General features: G+C 39.6%; 1 protein-coding gene across 1 annotated transcript; it reads right to left on the bottom strand.

The window, feature by feature from the left end:
- Positions 1 to 902: 902 nt before the first annotated feature.
- On the bottom strand, positions 903 to 1,339 carry LOC100758384 (activated RNA polymerase II transcriptional coactivator p15). The gene is given in 2 exon segments (XM_027432635.2): positions 903 to 1,262; positions 1,265 to 1,339. Coding segments are annotated over 2 exon segments (372 nt in total). The 5' UTR covers positions 1,335 to 1,339; the 3' UTR covers positions 903 to 960.
- Between the last annotated feature and the right edge of the window lie 9,988 nt (positions 1,340 to 11,327).

Raw genomic sequence — 11,327 nt, 5'->3', positions numbered from 1 at the left:
CAAACAGAATTTTATTTAGCAATCAATAAGATAAATATACACAGTACATTCCCCATCAGAGGACCCAGACCATGGTGCCATCCCTGGGCTGATTGATGCTCCTGGGTCCTATAAGAAAGCATGCTGAGCAAGCCATGAGAAGCATGCCACAAGAAGCAAGCCAGTAAGCAACTCCCCTTCATGGTCTCTGTATCAGTTCCTGCCTCCAGGATCCAGCCCAGTTTGAGTCCCTGCCTTGCCTTCCCTTAGTGGACTGTGATTCAGGATATGTAAGCTAAATAAACTCTTTCTTCCCCAAATTTCTTTTGCCATAGTGTTTGTTTTTTTAAGATTGTAATGATCCTCCCCGAGCAAATTGAGAGCATGGGAAGAGGGGGGAGGGAGCTACGAGAATGAGAAGGGAAGAAGAGGAAGGATGCAGAGGTCATGAGGGAGCAGAAAGGTTGAGTCAGGTGTAGATTAGAAGAAAGGATATTCGATAGGTAGGGTTTTAGTTGGGGGGTGATAGGGGAGGAAGGGAGGGAGATGGGAACTGGAATTGTCATGTAAATCAATCTTGTTTGTAATTCAAATAAAAAAGATGTACTGAACAGAAAAAAATTAAAATACAACATGGCTATTACAACCAAAAAACAAAAAGAAAAAGAAAACAAGTAAGTAACAAGATTTTGTGTTGTGTTATTTTGTACTGGATGAGAAAAACAAAACAAAACAAAACAAAACCAGAAGAATCTTTTTTAAAAAGATTGTAATGATCTGACTTTATTTTACACTAGGTAGGGGACACAAAGCAATCCTCTTTAATAAAGTTGACATTTAGCTTCACTCAGAACATTTTAATAATGCACATTTTAAAAAATATTCACCATACAAATTGTTCTGCAATCCAAATATACAACGCCAATGTAAAAAGACAGATTGGAACAACTACAACAGTCCAGGTTTGATATGGCTCAGATTTTACAGCTTTCTTACTGCATCATCTATGTCAGAGATCTGTTCCTTCAGCTGGCTCCATTGCTCCACGTTTAAAGAAATGCCTTTTCTCCCCAATTTCATTTTGCCTTCTGAGTCCATCCAATATTCTCTAATATCAATTAGAATTAGTCCTTTAAAGTCCCGAACACTGATGTATCTCATCTTCCCAATCTGAAAGATGTTACCATCTCTGCTGCTGCTTCTCTGCTTAGAAGATGCCAAAGTTCTAGAAGTCTCACCAGGCTTTTGTTTTTTTTATGGAACAACTTGTTTTTTCTTCTTACCTTTTTTTCAACCTCACTGTCAGAATCACTGCATGAAGAGCTTGAAGAAACAAGTTCCTTTGATTTAAGCATTGCTCTGCTCCTGCTGTACAACAGCCTTCAGCTCGCCAGCTCCGGACTGTGGCCAGTGTTTAATCACAGCAATAGTAACTGTAACTGAGACACAGCCCTAGAAGAAAGACACAACTCTATGTGTTTTGGCATGGGATTAGCTCCTGTATCTTAGGGATACCATTGGGGAGGAAGCTGCATTTGAGTGGCTAGGCAGTACACTGTAGAAAGGAGTCTCTTTGCTCTCTACTGTTTTGCACATCTTGAATTTTATGCACTGTGCATATGTTATCAGTTCAAAGACAAGAACATACAAACAAGGAAGCAAAACAAAACTATTTCTTTCCAAGCAAGGCAGAACCAAACTTCCTAAGAGGTGCCTAGCATTTGGCTGACGTTATTTTATTGACTTGCATGATTCCACCTGACTTTTTAAAAGAGGTCTGAGAACCTGGAGATGAACTATTTTACAACTGTGCATTGATTCTTCCCTGCTGAAATGCAGCCAATATTTTGAAAGTGGAAAAACATAATAGTCTTTCCATGAAGTTCTACATTTTATCTGTAAAAGAGTATGCATATTTTCATATGCTCTTACACACTTTATATAGTTTAACTCTTTTCACTTTCAATATATTCCTCCTCAAACACACACATATATGCACACACACACACACACACACACACACATACACACACAGAGAGAGAGAGAGAGAGAGAGAGAGAGAGAGAGAGAGAGCTCTCAGAAAAAGAAAAGGGGAAAATCCCTTTGTGACTAACAGATAACTCTGTGTCTGTATTGATCTCCATCTCCCCACCCACATTTTTAGCACAGGCTTCCATTCCAAAAGCAATTCTCAGGCTACCAGGAAAGGGGTAATTCGAAAGACCAAGTTCTTCATCAAATTTAATGTTCAATCCAGCAAAGTCAATGCAACACGTATATGCATTGTTAAAAACATTTTTGTTTTTAAAACTATTAAAAACTATTTACTGTTCAGGCTGGAGAGATGGCTCAATGGTTAAAAGCACTGGCTACTCTTCCAGAGGACCTGGGTTCAATACCCAACACCCACAAGTCAGCTCACAACTGCCTGTTAATTCCATTTCCAGGAGACCTGACACCCATGGCAAAAAATTAAAAAACAAAAATCAATGCACATAAATAAGTACATAAAAAGTGTTTACTGTTCAATAAACTCACGAACACTATGGAATGGATTCAACCTGCCATCTCACATGTCACACAAAGCTCTGTTTGCTAATGGGATCCTTTTCTGGTGGGGGGAGGAGGGGCATTCGGTACCTCATACTTTTGAACAGTCTCTTCCCCTTCCTGGATCATCACGTTTCCTTCCTTTCTACTCTAGCAGCTACCAGTAAACTACTTTTAACTCAAGGTCTTTCCCGCTTTACCAAAAAGCTGTTTGGCCCTCTTGTCTTCTCTGAAATGACAGATCTATAAGAAATCCCTTAAATACAAGCATATGTAAGTGTATGTGTGTGTATGCATGTATAGTCTATAAATGGACAGATATAGTCTATATGTATACATACATACTTCACAGATTTTTGTGTGATCTATAATATATTGATTCAATTTCTCAGAATGAAAACTGACTTATCTAATAACAACCACTTTGTGCTGCTATGAACATAGTTGAACAGATGTCCTTGTTGTATGAATGTTCATCTTTTGGGTATATGCCTGAGAGTGGAATTGCTGGATCTTGTGGTTGACTGATTCCCATTTTCCTGAGGAGTCACCATACTGATTTCCAAAGTGGCTGTACAAGTTGGCACTCCCACCAGCAGTGGAGAAATGTTCCCCTTTCTCCACATCCTCTCCAGCATAAACTGCCATTGATGTTTTTGATTTTAGCCATTCTGACAGGAATAAGATGGTATCTCAGAGTTGTTTTGATTTGCATTTCCCTGTTGGCTAAGGATGTTGAGCACTTTCTTAAGTGTGTTTCAGACATTTTAGATTCCTGTATTGAGAATTCTCTATTTAGTTCTGTACCCCACTTTTTAATTGGATTATTTGGTTTTTTGTGACTAGTTTCTTGAGTTCTTGCTACATTTTAGAAATCAGCCCTCTGTCAGATGTGGGGTTGGTGAAGATCTTTTTCCATTTTGTGGGCTGCCATTTTGTCTTGCTGACTGTCTCCTTTGCCTTACAGAAGCTTCTCAGTTTCAGGTGGTCCCATTTATTAATTGTCAATCTCACTGACTATACTACTGGTGTTATATTCAGGAAGCAGTCTCCTGTACCCATTCATTCAAGGGTACTTCCCACTTTCTCTTCTAAGAGGTTCAGTATGGCTGGATTTATGTTGAGGTCTTTGATCCCTTTGGACTTAAGTTTTGTACATGGTGATATTTATGGATCTATCTGCAGTCTTCTACATGCCAGCATCCAGTTATGCAGCACCATTTATTGAAGATGCTTTCTTTTTCCATTGTATAATTTTAGCTTCTTTGTCAAAAATCAGGTGTTTGTAGGTGTATGGGTTAATATCAGGGTTTTCAATTCGATTCCATTGGTCTACCTGTCTATTTTTGTGCCTATACCAGCTGTTTTCATTGCTATAGTTCTATAATAGAGCTTGAAGTCAGGGGTTGTGATGCTTCTAGAAGTTCTTTTATTGTACAGTGCTGTTTTGGCTATCCTGGATTTTTTGTTTTTCCATATAAAGTTGAGTATTATTCTTTAAAAATCTGTGAAGAATTGTGCTGGGCTTTTGATGGAGACTGCATTGAATCTGTAGATTGCTTTTGGCAAGATTGCCATTTTTACTATGTTGATCCTAGAGATCTTTCCATTTTCTGATATCTTCTTTAACTTCTTTCTTTAAAGACTCAAAGTTCTTACTGTACAGGTATTTCACTTGTTTGGTTAGTGTTACCCCAAGATATTTTATGTTGTTTGTGATTATTGTAAAGGGTTATCTGTTATTTTCTCGGTCAGCATTCTGCTTTCTTGATGTGATAAGCTCTGACAGCTTTCTAATTGTGTGCTTCTGGAAGTGAGATGTAAGAGCAAATCCTCCCTTATAGACTGTCTCTCCATATAGAATAAGGTATAGCCAAAAGAAAAAGAAATCTCAGAGACTGAAGTGAGGGACAGGGAAAAGGCACAGGCCAATATTGGATAATTCTAGAGAGTTAAGCTGCAGAAGAGGCACATGAGGTCATCACCACTAAGGAATTCATTTTACTATTTGTGTTCTGAGTTACCAAACATGTAAGTATCTCTTATGCTCTACCCTGGAGCCAGCTGCCTGAGAGAGAGGTGGGGGAGGAGGGAGGGAAAGAGAGAGGGAGAGAGAGAGAGAGAGAGAGAGAGAGAGAGAGAGAGAGAGAGAAGAGAGAGAGAGAGAGAGAGCTGAAGAATTAGACTTCCATATTGGTACACCAAAGAGAAACCAAATAAATATTTCTCAGGAGATATTAATGGCTGGAGCTTAGTGCCAGAATACACTTTATAACCCATCACTATCACAGAAAATGTCATAAGGAAGGAGTATCATTATTAAAAATATCAGAGTTCCTAAATCAAAAAGAAAATGAGGGAAATAAAGGGAGTCTTGACTTCATACCGAATTCCTAGCACAATTTCAATTTAGCCTTTTAAACCTTTCAGAGACCCCTGTCCCCTCCACACCACACACACACACACACACACACACACACACACACACACACACACACGTGCATAAGCCTTGCTCACTTAGAAGAGCTGTAATTTAACATTTGTTCCTGGCCAAGATGAGAGAAACACAAGGCAAACAGGATTTCCCAGCTGACTTGAAATGCTCTGAATGTGACAGATGTTTGAGTTTTACTTGCCCATGACGCAAATGTGTTCACATTAGTCACGGCCATCCTCCATCCTCCCTGAGTCTTGCCTCTAGAGGTCAAGGCAAAAACCTCCTCTTTTTCAATTCAATGTCTGTCCAAGTGGCTAGGTAATCCATGCATCCTCATTGTTTGGCCATTGGAATTTGACATCTCTTCAGAGTACACAGGCAAATGATGTTCTCTGGGGTTCTCTCCCTAGAAGCCATTCTACACAGGACTGGAATCCACATATGCTCCTTGCCCCAGGCTGTCATGCTTTGTCCTCTAGACATGGAGTTATTGCCACTGTGTCTCTCCTAGAAACAGCTCTGTTGCAAAACATTCGAGTGCTTAAATAAATTACATTCTTCTCCCCTTCTAGGGACATTGGATGCTTCTCTTACAGTTACTCAAGGTCATAAGACTAGTTGTATGGGTCAAGAACATAAATCACATGGACCACTTTTGAACTGATGTATTTAATTTCACGTTCGAGACTTTTTGGTGCTTTCTTCCTGAACTCTGATCATCATCAGCCTGTCAGTGATGTGGATAGTGCAACAAGACAGTGGTACCTGGGTCTAGATCCACAATGGACAAGAGGAATAATCCCTTGTGATAATAGATCACTGGGATTTGGGGATTTGGAGTTTGTTATCACAGCATCACCTTTCCCACTCATATATATATATATATATATATATATATATATATATTATATATATATTTGCACATGAGTGTAGTGCCTGTGGAGGCCATTAGATCCCCTGGACCTGTACTTATTGGCAGTTGTGAGATGCCAGATATGTATACTGGGAACTGAACTTGGGTCCTCTGCAAGACCTGTACACAGTCTTAATAGCAGTGCCATGTAGCTATTTAGTTTTAGCATACAAACTTGTGATACACAAAGTTCAAAATAAAGGAATTCTAGATTTTATTGGCATTGTTAGTAAGATTGTATATTTCTTTGTATGTTTATTGATCATGTGTGTTTAATTTTTTAAACCTATTTTTGTTCTGTATCAATTTTTCCCCTGGGTCATCTTTTTCTTATTGGTAGGTAGAAGTCCTTTATAGATATCGCATGCCAATCCTTTATCCATTATAATCATGGCAATTATCTTAATACATTTTAAGTTTGTCTTTTACACTGTGTTTAAGGGTGGGAAATATTTAGTTTTTCTCAGATCTTCGTGCTTGTGCAGCAAGTGTTCTTACTCACTGAGACATCTCTCTACTCCCTAGATGTATTTTATTTTGTGTGTGATGTGGGAATTTAAAGGTATCTCAAATGTTGGGAGCCATAGGAGGCCACTGTGGGAAACTAAGGATAGAAAATAGCTATGCCTTCTATGCAAGTGTTAAAAATAAAAGAGAGAAATGCAGCTAAGCCATGGGAGGGAAATTCCTGCATGTCTCAATCCTGCCTCCAATTAGAGGAAGCAAAAGAAAAAAGTGTCCCCTAAGTATCTGAACCACAAACTAGTATTCAAGCAGGCGAGTTTGCAGACTGAATTTCTATTAGCATTGTGATTTAAAAACTGAAAACATGACAATGTAATTTGAAGAGACGCCTGGTTAACAGTGCCCTGAGTGACTAGCTGACACAAACACAGTAGACAGCTCTCTTGAAAATTTTCAATTTAGTCTTCTCTAGTCCAACAGAAACTATATGTGGAATCCCAATCTGAAAGATGTTGCATTATTGGTTCTTTTTCAAAAAATGTGTCTGGGACCAGGTTTGGAGGGCGATGGGGAAGGGGCTGCTAAACTTCAAAGATCTGAGAAATAACAGCGACAATATAGCACAAAACAAACTCCTGCATGCTCCTTGGTTTTCTTTGAAGGTGACTCTATTACTTTAAGCAAAGTCAAGGCTATTTTGAGTATGTTGTTTTAAAAGGCAAGCAAGGGATAGAGAGATGGTGCAATAGGCAAGAGCGTTTGCTGCTCTCCCAGAGGATCCAAGTGTGGTTCCCAGCACCTACATCAAGTGGCTCACAGCTGCCTGATGCCTTCTTCTGGCCTCTTTGGGGTACCCGCACACATGGCATATACACAGAAACAGATACACATACAGATGCATAAAAAATAAAGAAATCAAACAGGTCATAAATATTCTGGCAAACTTCATTCAGATATGGCTAATTTGAAGGTCTCTAGATGAGGGTGATCTTTTGAGAGCATCTTTCTTGGTGTGAGAACAAAACCCAAGCAGAGTGGGATGTTTGCTTCCAGATGAAGCCTAGCCTCAGCCTGACCCAGGGAAGTACTAGAATGAGAATGGCACCCCAGAGCTACCCTACTCAGAAGCAAGAGACTGATGTACTCTGCTTCACATCATACAGTATTGACCACCGCTAGGAAGGAGAAAGGCATTAATCTTCCAGACTTTGAGTATCCTGTTATGGATAACATTTTTCCAGAGCAAGAGAGAGCTATAGGCATTAGCCAACACTAACAGCAGGTGGGTGATGATGCTCTGGCCAATGAAAGGCTCCAGGTAGGACAGTAGCAGCTCCACTATGGTCATTATTAGCTTGGATCTCATTAGAAAATGAATGATCTTACATAGAAGGGATGGTGGTGTGGAGAAGGAGCAGTGACTTGCCTCCTGGATGACAACTAAATGTGGATGCTCCTTGAACCCAAGCTTTCTTGATGATTCAATGGAAATCATGATTCTAGAGGAACACTGCAGTCAGTTAATGTGGTAGAGGACCACGGCTTTATACAGCTTCTTTATTCTCTCTGATCCCCCAGGACCTAGACATGTCTGTGCTACCAATTCCGAAGGACTAATTTCTATGAAAAGGAAATCCTCTTCTCTGAAAGAATTTCAGGGAGAGAATATGTTCCAGCTTTGCTTGGGAAACTTTCTTAAACATTTCTTAGATGCTTACAAACCAATTGAAAAATTTGAAACAGATATCGATGTTCTTCTGTTACATTTTAAGTTATTTATTTTATGTGTGGGCATGTGTGTGCCACAGCAGGCATGTGAAGGTTAAAAGACAACCTGCAGGGGTTGTTTCTCTCTTTCTACCACATGGGTGCCAAGGATCGAACTCAGATCATCAGTCGTGGCAGCAGGCATTCTTACCCACTGAGCCATCTCATCGATCCCAAGCAATTTAATTTAATTATGAGTCTGGGCATATCGTTAAGAGTCTGGGCCCTGGTTCTCACACACTAAGTCTATTCATCAATAAACAGTTTTTGGAGTCCCCATCCATGAGAGAATTGGACTACAAGATGTTTCAGATTTCTCCCTGTATCCATAAGGTCACAAGAATCATTTGCAAGTCTACCGAATTCCAGCCTATCTTGGGATAAAATATTGATCCTATCTCATTGATCATTTCCTTTGCTATCATCATCAGCTAATCTGTCATTTAGATTTTACCTCCTTTTTGGAAGACAGTGTTCTTCCAGGTAGCTCATTCTTGTATCACCACCATGCAAGAGGCTAAGGTAAGAGGATAGCTGCAAGTTCAAGGAGCCTGAGTTACACTATGAGACCCTTCCTCAATGAAAAAGAAGTTCAGAAAACAAAGTCATCCCTAAATTTAAAAGCCCACTCTGCCATCACTCAGATTCCATAGGTAAGGTGGAGATGACTGTGTAGTTACTATATAATTGAATGGCTAAGACATATTGTTAAGACATACTGTAAAAGTTTGTGTTTGATTCATTTTTATAAATTTTTAATCAAACAGTGATTATAACCAGTTTACATAAGATGGCATGTTGTTAAGGAAACAGAGGGGGACTGGAAGAATTGGGAGGAAAGGAAGGAGGGGAAACTATGGCTAGGATGCAAAATAAATAATTTTATTTATTTATTTTTAAAAACTTCAAAAATAAAAAGATAGCTTATTATCTATATTTCCTACATAAATCATCAAACTTTCCACAAGTCTGTCCTACACAGTGTGTAGAAATTTAATATTTAATGATTGTACTTCTGTATAGCCAACCACCTTCAGATGATACAATTCCAAGAAAGAAAGGAAATAAAAAATATATGTGGTTCCCTAGGTTCCCCACTTTTACCTTTTCTATGTAAAGAAGGGAAAATAAATTTTCATGAGTTTTGTTATCTAACATTGGAAGTGAATGCTAAAAATAACAATAAAACATTGCAGCATCAAAGAAACAATATATACACATCAGGGTTTTAAGTGTACAACTGAAGATGCAGTTGTTTTTAACATCTGAAAAGCCACTGGGTCTGGATTATCTTTTATCTTCTTGAGACAATACTATTACATTTGGGGGGTCTTGGGTTCATTTTCTCTGGCAATTAAAGAATTAAAAGGCAGGAAGTAAACCATAGTATGCAAGCAAACAAATTTTATTAAAAGTACAGGGACAAACACAAAGAGACAGACTACTCACAAGTACAGAGGGGATTCAGAAACCAAAATCCATCTCCTGCTAGAAGGATGAATTTTATGTCTTGGGTAGCCTGGGGCCTTCCCCTTCCCCTCATTTTGAATTGTTCAGCTTAGACAAAAAAGTGGGCTGATTGGCTCACAGCCCAATACCAGGGCCTACTAGAAGGAGATCCACAAGGGCAAGGTGAAGAAGACTTACAAGTCTTTGTCTTGGGTGAAGAGGTCAGAACAATGCTATCTTGTTTGTTTATAGCATCTTTCCCCATCTGTCTACATGTCAGGGTACTATATAATTTCTGTTACCTCTGTATCTTACTATGCAGCCTAGTCTAACCTGGAACTTTCTTTATAGACCAGGCTGGCCCTGAACTCACAAAAGTCTACCCATGTCTGCCTCCTGAATGCTGGAATGAAAGGCATGAACCTCTGGAGTCCTACCAACATTGAAATGTGAAGGTGTTTAAGGAAGGGTCCATGGAAACAAGGTCTGCAGTCATCACTTACGTGAAAGACCAAGTTGTCACTTGCCATCCATGCTGAATGAGGAAGCAGATGAAAAACTAGGCTTACATTTTTTCAGTTAGAGAAATCTACCTGCAGGAAATTCCTTCATGGGGTTCTATCTGCATACATGGCCATCTTTAACAAGTCATGAGAAGAAGGATGCTCTTCCATCGAAAAACACACTGTGACTTCTTTTAGAAGAAGGAAACAATACCCTCTTGTGACTTGAGTCTTAGGACTAACATTGGGTGTCTCAACAGAGCAGATTCAGCCTTTCTGTCAGTACCCCCATGACCATGGACCAACTTATTGTTTGTCCCTATACCATGGCAGTCACCGTCAAAATTGTATGGTTGGATAAACTAGCTGCAGAAGGTGCTGTCAAGCTAAAGCAGTCTTGTTGTTTTTGATTTTTGAGTGACTGTATTTCTCTGGGAGTGTCTTACTTAAGATTTTGCTTACTCAGAGAGGGCACTTTCTGGGACATGTTCAGGTTTCTATGCCTTTTACAAAGGAATGACCTTTTCTCTTATGTGAGAAAGAGAATCAAAAGTACCTTGAGCCAGCTTAGACCCAAATATAGATGAACAGAAAACACTGTACAGCTGTCCACCTGCAATCCACACACCCAAACTATGCTAAGTGAACCACCTACCTACACTAGAAGCTTACTGGAGAAAATCACTAGCAGCCAAGTTTGCCTGCCTGCACTCGTGACAAGATTATTTGCCTGACAGGCTTTAAAATGAAAAAGAATGTGGGTGCTGGAGAGATGGCTCAGCAGTTCAGAGCACTGACTGCTTTTCCAGAGGGCCAGGGTTCAATTCCCAGCACCCACATAGTGGCTCACAACCACTTGAAATTGCAATTCCAGGAGATCCAAAGTTTTCTTCTGGCCTCCTCAGGTACAAGGTATACAAATGGCACAGACATACATGCAGGCAAAACATCCATATACATAACATAAAATTAAATTTAAAACAAAGTGATGTAAAGTGTAGAGACGAACCTGTGAGCGTGTTTTGCTTTGCTTTGTTTCATTGAGAAAGAAGACAAACTTAAATGGCAAAGGGAAAGATAAGACCTGGAAGAGGGGATGGGAGGGAGGGGCTTGCATTAGGACTGAAAAGACTATTATGTGCACTTAATCGAGTGCCTGCCATTCTAGGCTGACTTCAGCTTTGCAAGGTAATAAAAGAAACCACCTCTGAGTCTCCAGTGGTGTTCTTATCAAGTGAGGGCCTCGGTTCCTTATACCTAGGCT

The sequence above is a fragment of the Cricetulus griseus genome, chromosome X (genome assembly GCF_003668045.3).
Source record: "Cricetulus griseus strain 17A/GY chromosome X, alternate assembly CriGri-PICRH-1.0, whole genome shotgun sequence".
Taxonomy (NCBI): Eukaryota; Metazoa; Chordata; class Mammalia; order Rodentia; family Cricetidae; genus Cricetulus; species Cricetulus griseus.
The sequence above is the reverse complement of the archived record's forward strand: the minus strand, read 5'-3'. Positions and strand labels throughout refer to the sequence as shown.